Here is a 26,672-nt window from a genome sequence, read left to right as displayed (position 1 = left end):
TGACTCTTTCTGTTACTTCCTATCACCCCTCTTTTAAATCTCTTATAGCATTGAGGCTTCCCAGGGTTTTAGTGTTCATCTTGATACATTTTTTTCCTCAAAACCTCTTACCAAAAGACAGCTGAATTCTGCTCAACTTCCAGGAATGCTGTTAGTGTTTTGTAATCACGAATATACGCAGGTAGATGACTGGGTGAAGGAGTGAATTAGGACAATTTTTTCATTCCTTAGTGATTGAACGTCAGTCTTGGTTTTATCAAAACTTTCTGATCAGGTTGAATTCTTACTTCTGTCAGTCTTCTATGTGTCTTCTTCGTGCTCCTCTTGCACGGTCCCCAAAGCTTCTATTTTTTTTCTCAGAGATGTATTTTATGCATTTCTTCTACCAATGGGAAAATTTTATGCAGATATTACACCTATAAACCTTATTAGGATGGGGGATGTGATTTTCAACAATCTAGTGAATATTACTTTTCTTTGTGGGCTTTCCCTTCGTTTTCTGGGAAGCACCTTGTAGAAAAACTATGTTTTAATCTCTCTGTTGTTGTGGTATCTATGTAATTAACTTTGCTACCAAGAAAACAGTTGTGCTTTTTGGTTTTTGCCTATTACAAAATGAACACTGACGTTTCCTCTTATATTGTAAAGCCAATAGGCTCCACCTGCAGCACCTGGTGGTCCCAAAAGGGCCACAGGGATTGGGAAATCCTTTTGCCTCTTGAATTGTCCATGAGCCCAGGATGCAGTGTACCCAGAGGGGCTGCATATTGTTGATGGCATCATGCATTACTCAGCTGGCTAAAATCAGAGAAAGACTCCCTGCTGAATTCAGAAGGCTTTGCTCTGTGTTGTATCATCAAGGGGTCTGAGTGCTGCTTCTGTGCAACATGCAGATTACTTGAGTTTACTAAATCAATACCAAGAACTTCTATGTGCTTGTAATGGTTTTAGAAGCATCATTTTTCCTCTTGCTGCTCAGTGCTTCTTAATATATTTTTTCTTTAAAATCAAAATTAAAGTGAAAACTCGCATAGTGATACTGCAAAAAACAAAACAAAACAAAAACCCAACAGCCTAGCCTTTCAGAAAACTTAGATTCCCAAAAGTTAAACCCCTTAGAATGCAGCTCTCTGAGTGAGACACAATGATCGTTGTAAATCTCTCGAAAGATGGAAACAATATTTAAAACCAAAAACAACAACCAAAAAACCTGTGATGGTAAGTAATTAATGCCAGGCAAATCAATGGTGCAGGCAACACATACGTATTACATTGCTCTAAAATATTAATTTTGTTGGTTAGGAGCTCCAACTGTGCTAGAGGAGAGAACAAATAGAAGGTTAGAAAAAATATTCCCAACATATACTTTTTTTTCTCCTGTTACTTAAGAGCTTGGGCTGAAGGCATTTTTTTCTCTTTTCTCAATTAGCAGTAATTACAAAAATATACAGTGTTCTCAGAGGTCTGATTTCACCTTGGCTTGATTTAACTTCCTGTATTGCCCTGCAGATGCTTTTGTACCATTCCCTGTGCTTGACATGTGCTTAAGTTTAGTTTGTCGTCTGGGTCAATTACGTCAAAATATTTTCCAATTGAAGTTTCCTCTGCTTTTCCCTTCAGCTCTTGGCTGGGGAAGTTCAAACAGATTAATGAGGCTTGGAAAGGCTGAGTGCTGTGCTTTGTGAAGAACTGTCATTGAATTTGGGAAGATAGTTTGCCTTCTGACAGGGATTTCTGTGAGCCAGAAGATGAAAAAAAGCTGGGTGGCTGTGACTAGCTGAGCAACACATTTAAAAACAAAGAAGCCTTGTGGTTTTATGGGAAACTCTGGCAAACATTTGATAAAGCTTACAAAAGATTTGTAGTAACGCATTTACAGTACCATGCCAGTTAATTATCCGATAATGAAACAAAGTATATTAAGAAAATTTTCTGATGTTTAACATTTTCCACAAAGGATAGCAATTTGAGGTACATTAATGAAGACTTCTGATCCTCAGGCTGTCTGCATGTTTTGCCCAACAAAAAATAAGACAGTCATCCATTCTTACCGTAAGCTTTCCAACAGAGAATGTGCAGACAGAAAATGATTCAGAGATTATCTTCTGTCTCTGTTTCTTTCCCCCTTTTCTATTAGAACCGTAATTGCAAGGGCTGCAGTTCACAGTCTGTTGCCAGCCTGCTCCCTAAGATATTCTGGAGCCTACAGAAACCTGTCTAAGTTGAAATTTTTAAGACACTGCACCATAAATCTTGCCAACAAGTTTTTTCTAGTGTCCTTTGGTATGCTGGGCAGGGGATGAGGAAGTGTTTCACATGGCGAGCGTGCTGAGCCTGGGGCTTGTGGGCTGCTTAGAATCAGAGTGGTGCAGGTTAAGTCAGCGAACAGCACTGAAGAGAAGAAGCAGGCTTTATTCTTATCAAGCAAATAAACTCTGTTTTTTATAAGCAAATGTTTTTCTGTGGTGCTGCTTAACATGCAAAGTAACTGATTTCTGAGTTCCTTCCAAATCAGTCAGTTAGTGTTGTGATAGCAGGTTGCTCACTTTACATCATCATGAAGCTGGGGAGCTGGAAACAAAACCAGCCAGAATATTGAATCTGACTCCATGAAAGCTGTACTGGTGGTGGCTGGGATCAAGCCATGCCCCTCAGAGCTGGCTGTTCATGTTGCTCCAGCAGCCTGGTGAGAAGTCAGCACATCAGAGCTAGGTGGATCACATCTGCAGGTTGATGTCTGCCTCTCCAGATCAGTTACTGTAAATGCTTAACTCAGGTGCCAGTGTCTGAATGCAGGCAAGTGAGCTTGGTCTGAGTGACTGAGAACTGCTAAGAATTGACGTGAAGTTTTCTTTTTGTTTCTTTTGTGCTTCACAGTTTCTAGACACTTCATTTGAAATGAAATATGTGACTGATGTTTTCATGTCTGTTGAACTGTTTCTACTTTGGACATGACAAAGAAGAGACTGCATTAAATATTATGGAGTAATAATGTGTAGGAGGTGATAGAAATCCTCTAATTCTTAGGATTTTTTTAAAAAATAAAATTGTACTCCATAGTTAACACGTTTTAATGTGTGTTAGAGCCCCAAACCTTCATGTGTTGTTATGGTGGAAATATTGTAAGAGAGGAGAAAACAAACCTATGTTGCTGAAGAAATCTGGAGCCATGTCTGTCTGGCTCAACAAGCATAAGTACATAACTTGGTTGTCAAAACAGTTATATATATATATATATATATATATATATATATAATGTACTTTATGTATATAAAGAGAGAAAAAGTGAGGATTTTGTATCAGTTGAAAGTCATTGCCATAGTATTTTCAGGTGGTAAAAAAAGAAGTCCCCAGATAAATTTAAGCACTGGTTAGAAAAATTACCCATACTATTTACCTTCAGGGATACCAGATGTTGCTCTTGCTGTGAACTTCTGTCATAACAAAGTGCACATAAGCTTATCTTGTGTTGTAGCCTGTACACAGAGGTTTTATCTTTTGTGCAGTTAATCTTTCAAGTTTATTCTGATCGTATTTAAAATGCATTTTCTTTTTCTTGTTATTGGAAAAAAAACAACAACAAAACAAGACCATTACCAACATAAGAGAAAAATCCACACCCAATCCAGACATAAACAAATGGGAGGTTTCATGACAGAAGGGTCATGCATCTTATAAATCAGGATGGGATCGCCTTTCAACCGTGCATGTATGGAAACTCTCTGCTTTGAGGCTGAATAAATAAAAACCCAGCAGTATGCAGTGTGCCTGAATTGGCAAATTTTGTCCTATTGCTCTGGATCATAGCTCACAAGTTGTATGATTGTACGCACAGCTATGCTACAGTGGCTTCTGCCAACTTCCTTCTCCAAATGTTTTTCTGGTTTTGGAGGCACTGTGCAAATTACCAGAAGGAACAGGTTTTATTTCTTCATGTTCTTTCATATTGAGGATTTTGTGTTGCAGAAGAGAACAGAGCTACGCATCATTAAACTGTGCCTCTTGATCCTAAGCCTCTCCATCAGTATATCAGCAACTTTTAATGGAATCAGCGTGACCATCTCCAGGCCAAATATGATGTTTCACCAACTGTCAATTTGCTGACTAATGAAGGTCACGTCATCTGATTTTTGAAGCATTAGAAAAACATTAAAAAATAATTAAAAAATATATTCCTGGTATTTCTTGTATGGTTTCCAACTGCTAAGGAAGCTTCTCTGAAAAGAGAAGTTGAGCCTTCAGAAAATTTGAATCAGTGCTCAGCTGGCAGCCAGTGACTTGATGGCTGCTCGGCTGCTTGGCATACGGTCAGATCCTTTGGAAGAATGGCTCTCAGTCCCTGCTAGAGGACAGCACAAGCGGCAAGGCAGAAGTTCAGCTCAGGTTGGACTGAAGCTAGCCCAATTTGATTTCTACATCCAACTTCTACATCTAGCTTCTTTGAACGTTTCTAGTTTTGTGTTGTGGTTTTAAGTGTTTGCATTAGATGAACCGTACACCAATTCTTCTTTCTCTTAATTTGGAGTCTTTTCCTTTTATTACCATGTATAATAACAGTTCCAAGCTGCTTCTAATAAACTGTGTGGTTCTGAATGGCAGTTTTGGTATTGTTGATGAGAGTGGTGAACTCTGGAGACCTTCTTCTTCAAATCAACTTTCATGAAATTCTCCTTGAGGAGGCACAGGTCATTAATACATAGTGGTCATTCACCTTGAGTTGCTGCTTAATAAAGAGAGAAATGGAGAAAAGTTTCAAGCCAAAGCTTACAGCAAAACCATGCATTCAAATAATTCTCTTTGGAAACATTTTAAACAGCATTTATTGCTTTGATGTTACCTTGATCATATACTTTAATGCTTAATTAAAAATAAAACTCCAAGCATCTGAAATTATATTTTATATTAAAGCTCAAAGGGAGTAGTTTTAAGTTTTTGCTCAGACAAAAGAAATGTCCGACTGCTTGATGTTGTTTGTCGTACTAGAGGAGTACACCATTGGCACTGATGTGGATGATATTGTCTTCCGTGAGAATATTGATACAGATCAAGATTGCTTTTAAGAATAAGGGTGCGAGAGAAACATTTCAAGGAAAAGCAAGTAATAGAAATCTGTACTTCTGGGCAGAGGGTTCTCAGTGCATCAGCTGGGTTTGAAAGAAAGCTAGACAGAAGGCGAAAGCTGCTCTCCTGTTACTTAAGGATTTGTTAGGCCTGCACTATCAGATTCCTCATCTGCAATGAACATGATGAATGGCAAAGGCCCAGGACAGCTGGATGCTGTCTGTGTGAGCTATGATCCACTTCTGCATAACTGGCTGCACGTCCTTGTCTTTGGGGTCCACAGTGGAAATAGCCTCATTTTTCTCTCACCTTATTTTTTCAGTCTTCTTTCCTCACTTATGTGTCTGAATGGTTCTGTTTCTCTGCAGGTATCTGACAGATTCAAATTCCGAATGTAGAAAGCCTGCAGGTGACACTTCAACATTAGCTGCTGCAGCAGTTGTTTTAGGGGGGAAGGCTGAAGGATGGACACAGTGTGAGCTGTATCGTTCTAGTTTTTTTCTGGCAAGATGAGCAGTATTCTTCTTCAGCCCTTAAACAGTTTGACTTTATCCACATGGTACACTATGGCTGGCTGCTGCTACCTGGTCCTATGGATTAATAGACAACACTAAAAAATAAAAGAAAACAGAAAACTATGACGTAGCCAGTACGCTTTGCTGATGCTAGATAACTGTGCTTTTCTTATTAGAGTATACATTATTCACAGACATTTGCAGAGGTACTTTCCAGTGGTGCCACTGTCAGTGCACTGATTTTATCCTAAGTTTTACTGAAATGCTGCAAATAGCTGAGGAGATGGGGAGACTGCGTAAAAGCAGTTTGTGCTGTGTTTTTGGAGAAATTAATCTTTTTTTTCTGCTGGTCTGTGTACAAAGTCCAGACAGCCCCACTGAAGTAGGGTTTGCACCAGAAGCTCTGTCACTGTCAGTGTGTAAGCATGCATATGCCACCCATTTTAATTCTAGCATAACTTGTTTTTAAAACTGCCTTACTGCTCAGAGCAGAGCCTTGCCTGAAGGGACTCACTGCACTGAAGCACAGGAAGACTGTGCAGCTTTCCAGCTGTGAAGAAGGATGTCATTGCTGCTGGTGAAATTATGAGGGCACCTGTTCCCTGGAAAACAGCCTGAAGCCACTGGCTCATTTTGTTCAGGGCAGTGGATAATCACGCTGGTCATGGCTGTAGGTCAGTGTTGATGCAAACCAGGCTGAAGTCAATGAGTCATTACCAATCCCATGAGAATCTTAGTCCCATTAAGAAGCATTATTTTAGCAGCCTATCCTACAGGATACAGCAAAACAGAAAATGCTCTAAGAATTCTCCATTGTTTTGCTTTTTGTAATTGTCAGTACTGGCTCAAGACTTGAATGTTGACCCTGTGGTCTCCGTTCTGTTCCTGGTGGACAGGACTGTGAGTATAGACAGGCACAGCAGCAGCTGGCACTAATAATCGTGCTTAGCAGTCTCAGCAGAGAGGAGAAGGAATGCAAATCAGTGAAGACACTGAACAGCTTTCTCACTAGGGATAGAGCCCTCGTAGATAGATAGGTTTCAGGTGTGCTGCTGTGGCAGCTGCTTCTTTCTGGACCTGCAAGCTGTCAGATTCAAAAAGTTCTGCTTGATATGGGTTTAGGTCGTTGTTTTGGTGTTTGGCTAGATAGGAAGCATGTTGGGTGTATGTGTAAATGCTTTCCTGCAATTCATCTTTTTCAATTGACTTGCAGGCACCTTGTTGCTGTTATTGATCCATAAACTTCTGAGAACTGATGTGTTTAGTTTTTTGGTTAATGTTGTTTCACATAAGAGTAGTAGGTAAGCGTTACAGTAAGAGGACTAACCTACAAGTAGTTACTTGCTATAACAAAAGGAAGAATACTTGGTATGGGTAGAAGGTAAGTCTGAAAATGCACAAACAAGACCTTTGTAAGTGGCAAAATATCAAAATTCCTTGTAGGGCCACCAGTATCACAGCACTGGCAGCTTGTGACAGTCATTGGAGATGTTAACATATTTTTAAAACGTTTATTTTTTTTTATTTTGTAGGGACCTGAACTGATGAATAAATATGTTGGTGAGTCGGAACGAGCAGTGAGAGAGGTGAGAAAGCACAAGCTGTCTTGGCACCCAAATCCTTCTGTGCTTATAAGGTTACCTTTAAATTTTCCAAAAAATCTCCTTTTGGTTTAAGTTTAAAAACAAAACAAAGCAGAAGGGATCTGTGTGTTTTACGTCCTCCTGCAACCTCATGATGCACGTCCAATTTAGTCTCCAGTAGCAACTTTCACTATAAGCCTATATCACATAGAATCATGAATACCCACTGAAAGGTGTGTTTTTTAAAAAAATGGGTTCTTCTATGTGTCTTATGGCTCTTCTGCGATGCTCTGTAGCTTTTGAGGTATACAGTGGTGATAGCATTATGTAAGAAATGTCAGTCCCTTAAAACTGAGTGCACCATTGTTGTTTTTTTAGATCTTTAGGAAAGCCAGAATGGTGTCTCCTTCGATTCTTTTCTTTGATGAAATAGATGCCTTGGCAGTTGAAAGGGGAAAGTAAGTAAATTCTGTTATAAAAATCACAGATGTTATTTTCTGATAAATTACTTTTATGTCGTGCAATCAGAAGTGTATTATTTTTCTAGAATTATGTTATTAAATATATTTCCACATGCAAAAGAGTAGCGATATCAAGCATATTTAAGTTGGTGCAAACAGGTAAGTTGGTGAAGTTCCTTCTTTCTCATGTCACGAGCAAGAAGAATTCTGCTGGTTCTCATTCTCTTGGGCTCTTTACTGTGGTTTTAACCTGCAGTTATTTTCAGTAACCAACTCCTTTCTTTTCCCAAGGTTGTTGCACTGTCCTAATATAATGTCTCCATCAAGGAAAGGAGATGATTTTATGTTATATAACTTTGGAATTTCTACAGAAATTACCTGTATGCTAAAATTTAAACTTGCATTTAAGCTTTTTGCCAAGGGAAAAACTTCATGAAATAGTTCTGGGAATTTTGACCTTAAAAAGGGATTCTTGTGTAAACAGCTAACAATCTTACTAAAATACCCTTCCTGTTATTGATTATGGGAGGTGTTTAACTTTTGTCTGAAGGAGGATTATAGGTGGTTTTGTTTGCTGCAGTGGCATTTAAGATTTGGCTGGCTATGGGAGGAGTTGTTCTTGGGAGTATCTTTCCACAAAATACTTCTAGTAAATGAGTAAATGACTTGTTGTTTTCCTGTTTTGTTTGATTTGCCTGAAGAATTATGAAATGTAGGCATGTAGGAAGTATTTCTCTAGTTCAAAGGCATGTCAGATTTCCATTCTGTTTTTGGAAAAGAAGCTACGTCAGCATCCATTCAGATCGCTCTGTATTGTAAGGGGGCTGTTAGTATCTGCAGAAGAGGGTGAAGTACATCAGTCCTTTTGATATTTCAGCAACTGAAACTGTTTACATAACAGGAAATGACATCCAGAGTAGCATGGAGCTGCCCTGTGAAACTGGTAACAAATGAACATATGAACAAATGCAACTGTAAAAGCTGATATGTCTTCACAGCATCCTTCTCATAATACAGTGTATGCAACTGTGAAATCTGTAAACTTCCTAGAAATGCCTGCCAACCTGTGGCATGCACTGAAACACCTGCCTGCTTATCGCAATAGAGAAGCTGCAGAAATGTGTGCTGGAATCAAGCCAATAGGAAGAAAAAAATTTCCCCTTGCTGAAATGTTAATGTGTTTAGCTTTCAGAAACACTGCTTCATCAAGATAAAACTGTTTGGAAGAATAAGACGCAGTACATTTTAATCAGCCTTTTCACCCCATGCCCTGAAGGCATTGAGTTTGTTTATTTGTTTTATTCTTTTAGGGGATAAATAACCTAATTTTACCTTACCTGGAACTGTCTGTGGGGGGTAGTAGGCCTGGCACAGCTTGCTGAAGAATGTGGTATGACCTGCTGCAGTCATGTTGTGCTGGAGACATCTGGTTTTGGAGCTTTAAAAAGAACAGGGTGGGACACACAAATATTTCATTGTCAAATCTGAACCAGATGGGAGGTAAAATATGTAGCAGAGTTCTCATAAAATTCATCTGAAATTAAATGGTGTAGGAAACCAGACAAGGCACTTATTAGAAATGACCTTTTTTTACAGGCTGACTTCGCACAGTAGGAATTTGCAAATGCATTAGAGATGCTAACGATTTGTGGCCTCTGGAGATCCATTTCCTGTACTGTTAACTAGCCATAGTGAAGTTTTCAAGGAAACACCTGTTTATATTGTCTCCCTATTCCCTCTGTTGGTTGAATTGGTTTTCTCTGTCTTGCCAGTGAAAAACTCTCTGTGGTACAACTTTGGAAAAGATTTTCTTCTTGGCTTAAGTCTTAGGATTTTGTGGGCTGTGGGGTTTGTGCATCTCAAAACTTGCTGGGCAGGTACCCGTTCCTGGTCCTCACATGATGTGTCAAGAGATAACAGTTCATGCTTTTCTGGACGTTGCGGGAGCAGTTTTGTAGTTCAGATCTAATATACAGATGTGAAGTAACATTAATTGCTTAATGCTCTTCAGAGCACTGCCAAATATTTATTAACCCATTAGTACTTGTTTAAATTTGACTAAAACGTGTGGGTTTGAAATACATAAATGTTTAGTTCCCAACTCTCTGTAGAGGTCGCTAAACAATCCCTTCTCATCAGCAAGCACATACAGATTAATAGACTCGGTAATTGATTGTAGCCAGTTATAGCAGGTAGATCAACAGAACTAGAGAATCTTCCTGTTTGCACCACTCCATGGAGCGTATGACACCACACAAGCCATGGCAAACATTGTAGCTGAATTCAGGTCTGCCACAGTGTTTTATTTATTTTACTAGTCCCAAGCCAAAATTCTGTAATTGTAATGCCCTTTCTGGTGTATCTAAGCCCTCTTGGAAGACTTTTCGCTCTGATTTATGTTGAGGCATTCAAGGAAGCTTAGAGAGAAATAAAAATTAAACAAAAACAAGGTAAGAATAGGGTTTGGATGGACTGACAAGGAAAAAGGGAAGAATGTACTAAAACTGATTCTAAAGAATAAATGATAAATCTAGAAATGAAAAGATGGAGGGGAAATCAGAGGTACACAGTGAGTCTAGAGTAGGATAGATGGTCACATTAAGACAGGAGAAACCTCTGAAAACCAGGAAGACTTTTGATAGTGAATTCTCCTTTATTGTGGGTTGGTATTGTGGAAGAAGCTCATGCAACCTACGACTTGGCATATTTCAAATGAGCTGTGTGATGCACAAAATCTTCTCTGTTGTCCTATAGCTGTAATTAATGATAGATTGATGATATTTTTTTTTTCTTTGCTTTTGCAAGTTGATGTTAGAACACTGTATAGGAGAGACTGTGCTAAAGGGAGCCCCGCAGGACTGGTCCAGATACGGCAGCACATGGAGAGGAATGTTTGCCTCTCAGTAATCCCTTCCCTGCTCAGAGCTCAAGTCTTTTTAACAAATTGCACAGCTGCGAAGAATTATGGGTATTTGTTATTCCTTGGTATCCTGACTATGTAAAACCTAATTCTTCTGGCCATTAGAGGTTGCCAAGAGGGAAATGGCTTGGTAATTAGACTTGAAAGTGATGAATGAACATGGCTCTGTGTAAATGCAGCACAGACAGTCTGTTTGCTGAACTTAAGAAATCTATGTGCTTTGGAAATGGGACATTGTTTATATAAGTAGGATTTTTAGGATTTTTGGGCAATGGACATATTTGTTCCTTTTCTTGTTTTTCAGAAGCAAAGCATTTTCCCCTTTAACTGCAGATCTTTGTAATGTAAGATAGGAAATGTAGGCTGATGGGAAAGACTGTTAAATACCATTTTCAAAGCAGGGGAAAAAAAAAAAGAAATTGAGGAACAAAGATAAGTACCTTGCATTAGTGAGTGCCAGTACAAATGAGTAGATGAACAGTAGTATTTTGGAGCAAAAGTAGAAGTGATGAAGTGAAGAGGCTTTGGTACAAATCCCCTACAGGTTGATGATGCTCTTCTGGGGAGCTATGCTATCCTGAGTGTTGGGCCCCCGATAACTACATTCTGAAGCCACAAAATAATTGACTCAAAATGTCTGGAAGTTGTGCTGTTTTCACTGCAGCCTGGACTTCCAGGGCACATGAAGCTATGAAGAATCGTGGCTTCTCTTCTGTACACCTGTGCTTTTAACAGGGATAATGATCAGTCTTTTTAAATTAAGCTGTCTTTTTGGGGTATTACAGCACATGTTTACACTGTACACTCAAAGATACAGTCATATGCTTATATCTATGCAAATTCCTGGTGTCATTGGCAGTCATGGGAGAGGTGAAATCTATGAGCTGGGACGAAGCAAAGCAGCGTTAGGTAGGATAGAAAACTACAGTGCACATGGTAAGTCACCAGCAGAAGAGCTGTAGGTATTGTCACCCTACTGTTATGTATTATGTAAGGCCAAATTCTGTGAAGAAACAATTTTCCTGTGCCATACTTGAGTTGATGACTAAGCTAAGCAACTTGGCTATTTTGACTTACATTGACACTCGTTGTCCCTGAATCAGAGAACATCAGCTGAGTTTGGATTTGATGGAGAACTGAGGCATTCAAAATGTCTGTGGTTGTGGTCTGGGATCTTCAATGTCTTTGCCATTCAAATGAAAATATTGTGTGGGGGTGAAAAAGCCATGTGGCTGATACCAGCTGTCTACTTTAGGCCTAAAAGGAATGGTGGAGAAGCAAAAGTTTTGAAACAACTGAATCACACAGTAAAACTTGTAATTTGCTTTGAAATAGCAATTTTAACAAATAACGTTGCCCATATGCTGTATACGTATGAGAAATTTTTGCAATCTCTTTATTTTTGAAAAGCGAAAAAGAACCAAAACTCCTTCCTGTCCAGCAAAAATCCTTTATCACAATGTGTTTTAAATCTGTGTTTCTTCCTTCATGAAAACAACAACAAAGTTTAATTTTGCCAATCTTTACCATAATTTTACACTTTAAGCTTTGTGCCCATTTCGAGTCAGTAAGCCTTTCACTGGCATCAGTGGAAGCAGGACTGAATTTGTAAACTGTTTTTTTGCCATCATTCAAATGCATGGATAAATTTACAGGATTTAGAGAAACCTATGAAGTCCGTGAAGTAGGTAAGCCTGTTCCGTAGTGCAGAAGAGTGCTGTAGCAAGGCTGATTCTGCAGCAAGGTGCTTCAGCCAAAGACATGCATCTGAGCTGTTGTCTGGATTCCTGCCTGAGGCCTGGATGAAACATGCTTGGTTTAGAGGAATCAGAAGCAGGCACAAGTGATGGCCACTTTGCTTTCTGGTATGATGTTGATTATAGGAAAAGATCAGCTTACCCATGCTAAATGGGCCCAAGCAGGCTGCAACTGCCAGCAGGATTAAGACTGTAATCATTTAATACTTCTTTTTTTTTTTAAAGATAAATTAAAAATAGTATTAAAAAAAAAAAAAAAAATAAAAGGAGAACTAGTTGTCATCAAAACATATAATTGAAACTTATTCCAGATCAGTGTAAGCCTCTCGTATTTAAATATCGTTATAATGAAATGAATTCCAGTCTAGTTACTTGCTTCTATGTCTGTAATGCTTCCAATTTAAACTGTTCTAACTTCCCTGGTTGACATGATTGATTACAGTTTTCGACTTGATTAACTTCCAGGAATGCACATAAGAGAAATGCTGAGGGAAACAGAGTGAAAGGAAATGGGAAATACACTGTGCATCAGGTGTGTGGCTATTTTTAAGGTGACATCAGTGTTGAAGGAATAGGAGAACTGTAGATGTTAGCATCTTCTTGTTTCAGCTGGGTAGTGCTGGTGTCAGATGAATGTGTGGCCCAACATCTGTCCTTCACAGACACATGTCTGGAGTTGGTTGTCAGCAGATGGAAACGGGTGATGGATCACTGTCCAATACATGAGGGTTCAGAAGAATGCAGGGGAAAAAGCCCCCTGGAAGAGATCCTGGTGGTTCTGAGCCCATCTCAGACTGGCTCCTTTTCTCCTTCATTTGTGTTGCCTTTTTCTGGGCCTGCTTCACTGACTTCTGAGAAGCTGCAATAATAAGAAATTTTGTCAAGTGGAAGATGTTGATTACATGAATATGGAGGATAATTAGGATGTAAAAAGTGAGCTATGGTCTATGTTTAATACAGTGTCACCTGCTGACAGCTGAGCACTGTTTCCAGTTTTCATGAAGCCCAATTTTTCATTTTAGGGAAGTTTGCTTAGACTTGATGGTCACTCAAGGAACTCTAAGAGTTCCTCAAATTTTTAGTGCTTTTGTAATAATAAAAAAAAAAAAAAAAAAAAAGAAAGTTTTGGGGCTGGAGATAACCATAAAGCGAAATGTTCTACCTGGTCTCTGAATTTTGGTGACTTTCCCAAGTTTCCTCTGGACATTTCCTTTATATCAGATTTGAATTTTGGTCTTGAGGAAACAGAAGATGTGAAACAATATAGGGGGTAAAAGTGATACAGGTGTATGTCGAATATTCCCCGAGCAGCCTGGTCTGGTGTTTGGCAACCTTGCGCATAGCAGGGGAGTTGAAACTTGATGATCATTATGGTCGTTTTCAACCCAGGCCATTCTATGATTTTATGAATACAACAACATCTAATTGTAGGGTGCTGATGGAGAGAGGGATTTAGAATTTCTTCCTTTGGAATATTTCTGCTGATACAGGCAGAAAAATTCCTTGCTATTGGGAATGTTTATTATCTCAGCACTGAAGACATGTTTTTTTGTTGCTGTTTTATGAACGGCCAATACACTGAGGTGATATTATGCAGGTGTCTTTCTCCTAGATTTTTTTTAATAGCATCCAATTATGTGGTATCAGTGATGGTTTGAATTAATAATATGCACTGGAGTTGTGCTGTACTTGTGCCACATGTGAATTCAGCCATAACGACCATTTGTACCTAGGTATGCTTCCTATGCCTTTTTGCTTTACAAGATACATTATTTGCTGCATGTTCACGTACGTAGAAGACTGAATTAGTAATTCTGGAGCACAACAATAACACGCACTAAGGTGTGACTGAAGCCTTATGCCCTGCATCTGCACAGGGCTGAGGGCCTGACAGCAAGGTCTGCTTCAGCCAGCATTAATTGTTAGGATACCAGCCGTTCTGTTGTGTCAATGAGTTTTGCATTTGTTGTGAGAGGAAATTATTTCCAGAGATTCCAGGAAAGGAGTTATTTGAGATGATATCATGTCCAGGGAGTACTTTTAAAACCCGTCACTTTTGGCTGTCATTGCAATTCTTTTGTTAGAGAGAATAATAAGAAAAGCAGCTTTTATCTCTGTAGGTGAATCTTGCCTGATGTGCTGATTTGGAGAGGCAGGTGGGCTGTACTCCTCCTCACCAGATCTGCGTTACAGATTTCAGCTGTGCAGAGATGAATCCCTGGGCAGTAAGCGAGCCGGGTGCCTGCCCTGAGGCCTGCTCCTGCCACTTTGCAGGCCTGCCTGTGAGTGTAAGAGTGCTCTCAATGTTGGTGTGTGCATAGTTCCTGTATTTTCAAGTCTATCATTTATCAACGTAATCAAATTAAGGTCCTGATTCTGTAGCTAACGTGTTCTGATGGTTTCATTGCCACTGAAGGCTGTGGCAGAAGGAGAGTTACTGGTTTTCCTTGACGGGATTTAATTGAAGATCAGGATTTAAATAGGTTTTTCCAATGGAAATAACATCTGGTGTTCTGAAAAAACATTCATTGCCTTGGCTATGGGAGTGTTCTCGGTTTTCAGCCTGTGCAAATGTATATTTGCATCAGTTTGCAGTGAGGTTGCTTACTAGATTTGATCATGAGGTAAAATCATAAGTACTGCTTTCTTGGACTTCAGTTTTCAAATATGAAACAAACCTGCTAGATGGGGGGGTGGATAGGGAAGGAGAGCTAAACAAGTGAGAACATAGAAAACAAGTAAGCTGTTGCTGTCAACAAACTAGCTATAGCAAGAAAGGTAACAGGACCTGGCACACGTCCAGAGAAGGGCAGTGAAGCTGTGAAGGGTCTGGAGCATGGGTCTTATGAGAAGCAGCTGAGGGAACTGGGATTGTTTAGTCTGGAGAAGAGGAGGCTCAGGGGAGACCTGATGGCTCTCCACAACTGCATGAAAGGAGGTTGTAACAAAGTGTGAGTCAGTCTCTGATCCCAGGTAACAACGATAGGATGAAAGGGATTGGCCTTAAGTTGCACCAGAGGAGGTTCAGGTTGGGAGAAATTTCTTCTCTGAAAGAGTGGTGATGCAGTGGCACAGGCTGTTCAGGGAGGTGGTGGAGTCACCCTCCCTGGAGGTTATCAAGAAATGTGAAGATGTGACGCTGAGGGACGTGGCTTAGTGGGCAATATTGGTGGTAGGCAGAAGGCAGGACTAGATGATCATAGAAGTCTTTTCCAACCTTAATGATTCTATTTAAGTCTGCTGATTACTTACATCTGATTGTGTCTGAAAAGTCTCCTTGGTGTGAAGAGTTATATGATAAATATATGCTGATAAATTTTATGTACTTCTTGGTGCAATGGCAGAATCAAGTTGCAGTTAGTCTTATATTTATGGGAAAAAGTGTGAGAGCAGCTTCAAGCATTCATGTGGAAAGGATGGTTCTTGTTGGCCTCTAATTCCAGGTGGTGAGAATGGGCACTGGATGAATCCTGAGGAGATGAGAAAAAGAAGGGGAGTTATGGGTGGCCCTCACCTGCATAATTCAGTTTGGGGCTGGGCAGCAGTCTCTCAGATGCAGCAGATGGTAAAAATTAATTCAGGTTAATGGTAAGGCACTGGTACACTGTAGAATGTGTTTTCTTCTGCCAGAATGCACACTGGAAGTGCCTTTAGCACAAAAAAAATACTGTGAGCAGGTTTTTATTCCCCATAGATAGTTTTACCTGGTGGGCTTGGCTATTCGAGAAGCCTCTCTGTTGTTGGTCGAGGGAAGGGTGTTGGAAGGGCATGCAGCCCAAGGCTGGTTGGGGCTTCTGCAGCACCAGCTGAAACTTCATGTGGGGGAGGGTATCTGGATCTGCCTAATGTGGTAAACCAGTATAAGCAGATATGTTTTTCTCCCTTTATAACTACTTCGAGGATTTAGGAATTGGCAAAAAGATTAAAATAGCACGTAGCTTACAGACTGATGTATTTAATTACGACACCATTAGAGATTACTCAGAATTCTGAGGCCCACGTGTAGCAGCCAGGCTGCTCTTTTCTCACACATTTTTATTTTGAAGTTCAAGGTATTTCTGGTGGGGGCACAGCTCTTGTGTGCACGCATCCGTGCACACATGGCCCTGCATGGATTATGTAAGGTTCCTAATTCCGACCGCTGGGATTTGCAGGCGGCGTGTTGACAGGAAATTAGTTTGTACCACTACGTGCCTTCAGAGAGTGATTTTCATGCAGTTGCAATGATGACATCAACCCACAGAGGTCAGGTTAAGGGGGGCAAAGGCAGTCGCTTGGCTGGAAGTTGGTTTTGGCAGCGCCTGCATGGGACTGGAGGGTTAATCATAATTTGTTTCTCCGACTGCTGTTTGCGTCAAAAGTCCAGGCAGCTTTAATGAAAGTTGCCTGTGTTAATTTGAAACCCTTGCTGGGAAATCATGGGAAAATGGAAAAAAGCGTACTTGCGTGTCACCCTTCAGATTAACAGCTTAAGCAGTGCTAGCGTTCTCGGGGCGTGCAATGCAACTCAGAGCGGCTTGTAAAGAGATCGCACATGCCTGCTGGGAGTTTCATGGGGCATCCTCTGAAGCCAAAAGCTAATTTGCTCTAGACTCTGTGCTAAATATGGTGCATCATATGATGACTTAGTGAGCTATGTCAGCAAAAGCACCAAAATTGAAAACTTCTGGTGTCACAGATCCCAGACATGTCTTCATTTGATAGTACTATTATTTTTGATATTTTTTCCATATGTGGTTTTAAAATCTTAGTATTCCACTTCTAACAGGTAGTAACAGAAACTCTGCTAATATGCCGGGGTCCCCCCTCTGTTGTTGTTTGAGGAGCAGGATGCCATCCATGACTGCTTAACAGTGATTTTCTGATTATGCCCTAACTGTGTGAAACTGCAGGATATGTTCACCTCTAACAGTGGGAGTTTTCCTTGGAAACTTTTTTTTCTTTTAGTCTGATACTTGTAAGGGAAATGTTTATACTGGGGAAAGATGTAATATCCGTTCTAGTCACCTCTCTTTATAAACAGGTATTTCTTCTTTGTTTCTTTAAAAAAACGTTTGACATCTCCCCCAATGCCTTCTGGGTTCAGATCATCTCATATAACACTAACATTTTGGTCCCACTCCTAATGTTTTTCCCTTTGCTTAGCTTTTCCTTGTATGCAGCCCATGGGGTATAAAGTTGAGTGAATGTGAAACTAGTGCGAGATGGGAGGCCCGAATCCCACCTGAGACCAGCTTATGTTACAAAGTTGATTTTAATTTCCTTTCAGTTCTGTGTTCTTCGAAAAGCATTTGCCATCCTTGTGCAACACCTGAAGTGTTTTATCACGCTCAGCCCTCTGGAAAGCTAGGGGCTGTGACTCAGGGCTGTGTTAGACATGCTCAGATACCCCTTGGGAGTTCCTAGCTTGGCTGCAGCAAACCAAAAAGCTGACAACGAGCTGACCCAAGTCCCTTCTCTAATATTTGTTAGCAACCTAAAAACTCTCTTAGCCAGCATTTATTATAGCTCCTCAAAGATGCTTTCCAGGCTAGGTCTGAGTCTAAGTTAACTATTTTTCTCTGGTAAATTACAGAACCGGTTGCAGAACAGGAAAGCTACAGAGCTTATTAGGAGGAAATCTGTGCAGTGGTGGCAGTGGCATGTTGTGTTGGCTCCAGGGCTCTCAGGAGGCACATTGGCTGCCTTAGTGGTGGATGGCCGCACTGGTGCCAAGTGCCACAGCTGGATGGGGGCATCCTGCCTGCATCTGCTGGAAAAGCTCAGTGCTCAGTGGCTTAGAACTAATCTGTCTTCAGCGATCACAAACGAGAGAGGTTTATTTCTTTAAGCTGTATTTTAAATGGCATTTTAGCAGGTGCTGGGGGCCTTCCCCACAACTGGAAGTGGTGGTGACCAACAGCCAGGCTCTCAGGGCTCCCACTGCTTCACTTCACCTCCTATATCTGAGTGAATGGTTGTCTGTGTACAGGCCTTGTATCTCCTAGGCACAGCATCTTTGAAAAAGTAAAACATGATCTGACCTATTTTTTAATAATATTTCAGAAATAAAGCCTCTTTATGCAGAATTAAAAGGATGTCATAGTGTAAAGAACACAACTGCTGATGACATTTATTACTTATTGCAACACAGGTGCTTGGTCTTGGTTTAGTTATGTAGTGTCTTCTGCATTCTTACAGCATGTGTGACCATGTATACACATGGATATATGTATGTGAGCACATACATTGTAAATGCCTAGAAAGAAGGTGGTATATCACTTATTCTTTTTTAAAATATTGGAAGGTTTAACTAATATACTGGTTTATTTTTGTAATATATTTTGCTACATCTATTTAAACAATTTTTTTTTCTGTGAACTACAATGTTACCAGGGCTAATTGCCTAACTAACTAAATAAATAAACACTTAGAATACTTTGTCTTGCCTCTTTAGGTGTTTCGCATATTGGCACTTTCAAATTGGAGTTTTCTGTTTCTCAGTGTTTCTTTCCTGGCATCAAAGGACTGACAATGCTATTTTGAAGGAGTTGGTATGCACTGAATTTGTACTCATTTGATGGAGAGGATGTACAAATGTAGACCAACTCTGTAAAATACGTTAACTAAGTAATTTTTCATCCAAGATGGTGTAAGCATTCACTTGCAGGATGCTGGAAATTAAAATCTGCCTGACTAGAAAAGAATCTGGATGGATCTGGTTATCTTAGAAATGTTTATTCCAGATATCCACATTCTGTAAAATCTTTACAACCTCTGCAGTAGGTTAGTAACTAATAAACCTCATCTGGTTTCTGAATACCCAGCAATCTTTTGAAGGACTAATCCTTCAACTTGCATTTACTAATTTCATATGATTGAAAGTATTTTACATTCAGGTATTGAAATTGAAAATAAAAATCAGAATTAAATTAAACATTAAAAAAAGTGTATCCCTATAAATTGAATAGAACTCTAGATTTTTTTCCTTTCTCCAAATTTCTGGGAAGGACAAACAAAAGCTGTAATTTTATTTTTTTTTATTCAGCTCTTCAGGTGCTGGGAATGTAGCAGACCGTGTCTTGGCTCAGCTGTTGACGGAAATGGATGGGATAGAGCAGCTGAAGGACGTGACAATTTTGGCAGCTACAAACAGACCGGACATGATAGACAAGGTACGAATAGATGCAGTGTTGAATGCACCGTTCTCTTGAGAAGGCCTGATTCTGGAATAATTCAGTTCTCTTTGTTTACTCTGCAAACTGTTGTCTAATAATTTTACGATGAGGGTAGAAGTTGGAAAATGGTGGCAAGGCAAAGGAATGGTTTAAACGTCCCTGGCATTTTTTTCCCTATACAAATGTTTTAACAGAAACAAAATGTTTTGTGATATCCCCCAGTGTCTGTTTCCTAGAAGAAATTATTCTTAAATTGAGCTCATTGAACTTGTGCAGCAACATTTCTGTCAAACTGCTTTTGTGGGTTTTGCTTCTGTTATGTTTGTTTATGCAAGAGTTTGCTGGACTGCTGGTTTCATTAGTTACTTCCTTTCAAAAGATTAAATATCTCCTCCGTGCTGTTTGCCTGCTGCCAGCAGTGGGGGTTCCAGCTGCGGACAGCACGGTTTCTCCTTAAGTCTCGCAGCAGCCTTGCTGGAGAGACAAGTATGTAAAACCAGAATGGTTGTAACACTTAAAGCAGAAAGCCTCCAAATGCAAAACAAACCCAGCAGCCCTCTACAAAATCCACTTTAAAAGTCTGCCACTGCTGTGTCTTCTCACAGCTAAGTGCAGTAGACGGACCAGTCTGAAGTGATTTCCTTTAAGATATGTTTCGTGGCGTTGGTGAGGTTTCTTTATTCTGCAGCTTTTCACCTTCACAGCATTCGTGAATTTGATGACAAGCTAATGAAATTTATTTTTCCTGGTCTTTTTGTAGGGTTTCTTAAAATATTTTCTTATTTTCAATGTTAACAAATTCTTACATTTAAAGATACTTCTGGAATAGTGTTTTTCTGTTTGTCTTGGAGCATTCAGGTAAAAATGTGTATGAGGTGCAAGCTTTTAAAACAATATTAGTGTACGCGTGAAGTTTTGAGGAAGAAAAAAAAACCTTTTATTTTGGCTGCATAACACAGCTTCTTGCCTTTTGAACTGCCGGAAGCCACCCAGCTGATAGCAGCCTGATAAAGGCTTGCTTACAGCTTCCTTAAGGACTATCTATGCGTCTGCTAAGGCAAAGCAGAACTCGCAAAGTGTATTCAGCAAGAAGTGGTAAATCAGTGAAAAATACACTTATGCAAAACTGAGATTTTCCATAGATTTTAATTTTAGTCGGATTGATTTCAGCTTTCTTTGGTAACGATCTTTGGCGTCAGACTAAGCTGAACTTGAAAAATTTTGATCGGTTGAACAGAAATTTCCTTTGGGGTCAGTTCATTGTTTGGGTCACTCCGTCACCTGGCACTGTGCCTGGCACACCTGGGCATTCAGTTCTCGTGTCACTCTCCCTTTGCCTAGATTTCCCTTCCCTGTGAATGCTGTTTTCTTGTGGTTTGTGTTTTTATCTGAAATATTGGCATTTACCTGGGACAAAACTAGCGTGTGTTAAAGGGGCCACCCTGCAATACACAAAACACGTAGAACTGAAATTGCTAGATATATATGCACTATATCTCTGTCACTGATGCAGATCCAGCCCTAGTACCTGGAAGTTTTAATTTTAATCTGGAGGATAAAAAATTGGCATCTTCCTTGCATCTGAATTTCTGGGCGTGATGAGAGCAGATATTGATTCTGAAAAAATCTGTTTGTATATCTGCCTTTCCAGGAATCGTTTATTTTAACTAAAAGCAGCCTTGAAGCCAAGAAATGATAGGGGGATAGCCCATCACTGAATAGGTGACACAGTCAGAGGAGAGATGGGCTTACACGGAAATTAGTTAGGTTCTGCAACATCACTGATCCAGTACTTGCAGCATGTTGTGGAAACCCCACTTTCAACTCCAACTTTTTTTTCTTGCATTTACCAGCAGCACCTGAATACTCTGTGTGTAGGGAACCATGCTAGCTACCACAGGCAAGATCTGTAGACACTGTGGTGGCTGAAAGCAAGAATATAATACATATATATCCTTATAGAGTATGAACTCTGATGGTAAAAGAAGAGAGGAAATGCAGAACTAACAACACACTTGTGTTGAGATGGCAGCGTTAGGCTGATGTATTCTAACCCCAAGTTAATCCTGACTAACAGGTCTAAGTTCCACTAGACAGTGCTTCTCAGAATAGTGATCTGTGTGATTATAGGAATGTTATTAACTAGAAACTGTAGATTGATATTTTAGATATTTTTAAAATGATTTCTGCGAAGATAGAAAGAAAAAAGTTCTGATAATTTTGTAGAAAGTGTTTGCTTGTAGAATAGCAGAGCAAAATTTCACCAGTCTGGAGAAAGTGTTTAAACTGTGATTTAAAGGGACTGGACAATCATGTTTGAGTTGGTATAACTCACATCATGCTTCAGACAAACCAGGTAAGCTACACCAGGCTATACACTTTTTCTTTCCTGGAGAAAAAAAAAAAAAAGGATGGACACCAGAAAGTGTTTGTTTTGAACTTCAGTTAATTAGAATTCTCCATCTGGATTTACAGTTCGCTTAGTAATCACTGATGCCTTTGAAAATGTAAACTTGTATTAAATCAGTGTATTGGAAATATGATTTCAGTAATATATGACGATAAATGAGTGTCCTGTTTGTGTAGGTGTATCATGACCATGCAGTAATTCTTAATGTGTGAACTTTACATGTTGTATAAAGGCACAAGGCAATCTTGTGTTCTTTACTTTGAAAACAGCACGTGGGAATATCGCATTTAAGGGTGTTGCCCTGTGCCTAGTGTGGACACGGTCATCCCTGCAAGCGCTACACTTGGTTGGTTTTGAGTAGTGAATGATTTTGAATCAGTCTTTTATAGAGTTATGTTTAAGGGTGAACTTGTTTTGACTTGTTATAAATGTCTATTAGTAATATAGTTCCTCTAAGATGTCATGATTTTATTGAAATATTATTCCAGATTTATGTTGCGTGCCATGTTTGGGGCTACATAGCTACTTTGCATCCCATTCATGCTATGCTGGAAGTACTTTGGGATAATTTCCATTGAAGTAACGAAACAAAACCAGCATGTACCGATTTCACCCTACATATGATGGAGAAAGAGTGATTTCAGTTAGAAGTACTCTGGAACAAGATGTACTCTGGAACAAGATGTTCTGAACATACTTGGAAAGTGATACAGAAACAAAACATTGTGAGTCAGTAAGAATAGTAAAACTACCCTTTAATCTTGGTTTTCTATTTACTGTAGAGGTAGAATTGATGAGCAATAGTAGGAAAAATACTTCTAACTTTTGATGACTTCTCCACTCAAGAGTGATTTTTTTCATGCCTGAAATATTTTACAGTAATTTCATGGAGCTGCTTGCAATTCAAAGGTTGCTGGTATTTTCCCACGTATCAGTTGGCCTAACAAGAAATCTCACTCATCGCTACAAACCAAACATAATTTATTTTGAGCACTGTGTATATTTTGATTTGCTTGACATTAAGTGATCTTTTCATATATGGATGGACGAGCTTTTCACTGTAGTCCAACAGAACTCCACAGGAGAAAACCTAGATCAACTCAACAGGACTGCGTGTCCTTCTTCTCTCTTGCAGTGAAACCTGTATTTTCCTAAACTTCTAATGCTGACCTTAGTTCTTGGGTGAGGAAGGTGAATTTTTGTTGTTTCCTGCCCATGCTGATACCTTTTTCCTCTGCATTTCATCTCCAATAGCCAGGGTACAATTAAGGAAAAGAAACTGTCAGATCCCCAGGGACCTTGGTGAATGTTTCAGCACAGGAAGCAAGATGCCTGTTACTGTGGTATCTGATAGTTTTACCTCCTGCTGGGTCAAATTTGATTGTCAAACACATCGGCGATGGTGTAAAACACAAGGTGATAAGTGAAGGGATGGCTTGTGATATACAATGACATCCTGGTGCTCCTGACAGCTTCACTTGTCCTTATCATGGGGTGCAGGAAAGATGCATCGTCAAATATGCTATTTGCATAAGAATGACAGGATGTGATAGGACAAATGAAGATTAATGAGAGCCTGTGCTGTCAGCGTTACTCACTGTCTCTAAATTGATGATGGTCTGGATTGCATCGGTGTTTATGGGCTTCAAGTGTAGCTCAAACCAGAAGCTCTACTGATACTGAATACTGAATCTTTAAAAAAATACTTTTTTAGTACAGTTTGGCTTTTAATCTTGAAGTATCTTGCGTGCTAGTATAAGAACATGTGCTCTGTGGATTGTGCCAGGGCAGAGGATTTTTGCTGCCTCCTTTAGAACAGTTCTATTGCTTTAAAAGCGTCATACTCTCCAGCCTGCCTCCTTACCTTCTCTCTTCTACCCTCTCTTCCTTCACCCTGAAGTCTTCAGTCCGCACTGTTCTGCAGAGAAGATCAGTTGACTTCAGTGTCTTAACCGCCGGAGTTCAGCTATATTTCATTTAAGAACCATGTGGATATTGAGTTTTCTAGACTGCTTATAGGAACAAAATAAAACTGCAGCCAATATTCATCCTAGCAACTGCCAACTATGGGGAAATAGAATAAAACTTTCCTCCCCTGTGGTTCATTTGGGCTTTGGAGGAGTTCTCTTGGTCAGAGAAGTCAAACAGAGGTTCGACAAGTGAATTTGACCCTTAAAATGGTGATTACTGTGTGCAATTTTGGGACAACCTTAATTTAAAGTGGCTTGTTTTGATGAAAATAAAAAGTCCATGATAGAGCCATTTGGCAGAATCAGTAAAGAAATTATAATTTCTTGCCTGCAGCAAAAGTAAACAATCTTTCCTCTTTTAAAACATCAAAGTTCTGTCTTTCTGAAGGCTTATGGAAGAAATTCAAATATTTAGGTTTGCAGTTTTACAAGTTAAAAGAAATAGGAAAGAATCTGGCATATTTATTCATTATTGTCTGGAAATGGGTAGGTGCTGTTGTAAAGCAGGTGATACTAGATGCATACTTAGCAGTCAGATGCAGTAGCATTTACTTAACTCATTTCCACATATTATATTCTTCTATTTGCGTATTTGTCTGTGTGTGATTTCCATTTTGGTCAGATACGTTTTACCAGAGTGTCTTCATACAGCCTTGACTAGGTTCTATTTCAGTTTTTCCAAACGTAACGTAGGACTGGAGTTACAGGCCACACAGCCCACTAGTCATGTGCTCTGCTCCCCTCTGTGCCCTCCAAATTTAATCAAAGGTCACAGAAAGCTCCAGGTTGGAAGAGGCCTTTGGGGATCTTCCAGTTCAACCTCATGCTTGTGCAGGGCCAACTTCAGTGTTAGGTGAGGTTGTTCCAGACTTGTCTTTATGTATCTCCATGAATGGAGTTTTCAGAGCCTCTCTGGGCACCTGCTTCATGTTTGACCACCCTCACCATGATTCTTTTTTTTCTTTGTATCTAGCAGTCTAGCTTCCCAAAACTTCTGCCTTCTTGTCCTGCTGCATACTTCTGTGAAGCGTTTGTCTCCACCTCCTCTGAAAACCATTTTACTGCTCCCTGCTGCTTGTAAATATTTTTACCTGTTCATCCTACTCTACACTGGGTTTGGTTTGAGGATAAGCCACTCAAGTGTCTCTTAGCCTTGCAGTGATGTAATATGAGCTGAGTCCCAGACAGGAAACTGGGATACATCTCTGGCTGTTGCATCTCAGCATTGCTTCTACGCAGATTTTGTCTAATTTGGAAGACTGATGGCACAAGAGTAGGTACTTTTAGAAGGAGACAGTGTTGGGACACTTAATGCCTTGTCTAAGTATTTTTATGATAGGTTACTGGAGAGGAAGTAGTCCAGTCTGGGGATCACAGGAGATAACTGACAAGTAATCTGTTAAACTGCTTGCCCTGTCTGATATTACATGACTGAAACCAGTCTTCATTTGTGGATGGACTTTGTAGTTATCACTAGAATAGAACAGGTGGGAATGTGTTTCAGAATAGCAATCAAACCATGTAAATGCAATCACCATGCCTCTCCATACTGCTGAACCGTCAGGTTTTTTTTAACATTTTTTTCTTGAAATGCTGAAATGCCTCTCTGCTCGTCAAAAGGCACTCCTCATATTCTTCTAAAGCCCTGGGATTAAAAGCAGAGAGAGATTTTGTCTTGTGACTTTTTAGTCAGCCAGCACCTAGCGTGTTTACATCATTTTGCCCAGGTGCAAGTATGGTTCTTTGAAATAACAGAAGATGTGGGATTTCTTTTGAAGACAAGATTGTTCTGGAGCATATCATAAATTTTCAAAAAATTAGGCTTTAGGGAAAAATGATATCAAACTACATGCCATTGAAAAGAGGGTCTGACATTTTAAACTTGTTTCACAGTCTTGGCACCTTCACATTTTCCATCAATTGGTTTTCTCTGGTATGTGTTTGGGTTTTTACCCTTTAATGCAGTTAAACTTGCAACTGTGACTAAGGCAAAGATGTGCTCTGGAAAGTAGCTGTTTCTCAGAGATCTAATTTTGCCATTATTAATAAAAGATGCTTACATTTTCAGGTGATTAAGAGCTTTCTAAGTTTATTTAAAAGAAGAAAAAGCATAAGCAGGAGTAAAATGTTTTTAATGTTGCAAATTATTTTCATCTGTTATACTGAAAACACTGGACAGACATTGTTGGCCAACACTGCTGTTTATTGGCCATGATCGCAAAGTTGATGATTTGAGGCTGGATTGGATAGTGAACCCTGAGCTCCTCCAGCACCTTACCAACCTGTCTGAACACAGAGTTAGTTTCTGTGTTCCCCGTGAATGTATGTATATAATATTCCTCTTTGAGTCGAGAACTGGGTTTTAAGATTCACCTGAAGCTCTCTCCTTCCTTCATCCCCACCCCCTTCCTTGCTGATGAAAACTTTGTTTTCTCATGAGTACAGCAAATAAAATATTTCCAGGTGTGCAAAAGTGATTTTTGTTTCCAGCATCGATTGTCAGAGTGTGGAGGCCTGAGTAGTAAATCAGCCTTAAGGCTGCTATGGTTTTAAAAAAAAATAAAATCTTAGTGGTGACAGCTGAAGAGCACAGTGACTTTTTCACTCAAGATTTATTACCTGCCTTTAATAAGGGGTTGGAGGGAAAACTTGCTGGGCTGCATATTTTCTCCTTTAACAGACACACCATAGGGCCAGGATAAATTGGCTTTATTTTGTCTGTGAAAACATAAAACCAAACAGCGTATGTAAAAATATAATAGTTTTACTTCAAGTAGAACAGAAGTAAATATGCCTGCTCTTATTCTTTATAACAGAAGGCATTCCTTACATTGATTC

At 39.6% G+C, this 26,672-nt stretch overlaps 1 protein-coding gene across 1 annotated transcript in view; it reads left to right on the top strand.

Moving 5' to 3' along the window:
• The window catches only part of SPATA5 (spermatogenesis associated 5), a 197,055-nt gene that overhangs the window by 32,212 nt on the left and 138,171 nt on the right, over window positions 1-26,672 (top strand). The window contains 3 exon segments of the mRNA XM_042870617.1: window positions 7,109-7,162; window positions 7,538-7,617; window positions 19,325-19,451. Of these exon segments, the coding sequence (XP_042726551.1) occupies window positions 7,109-7,162; window positions 7,538-7,617; window positions 19,325-19,451 (261 nt within the window).

This window comes from Lagopus leucura, unplaced genomic scaffold (assembly GCF_019238085.1).
Source record: "Lagopus leucura isolate 7727_CA_CO unplaced genomic scaffold, USGS_WTPT01 Super-Scaffold_100004, whole genome shotgun sequence".
Classification (NCBI taxonomy): Eukaryota; Metazoa; Chordata; class Aves; order Galliformes; family Phasianidae; genus Lagopus; species Lagopus leucura.
This window is presented reverse-complemented; position numbering and strand designations above follow the sequence as displayed.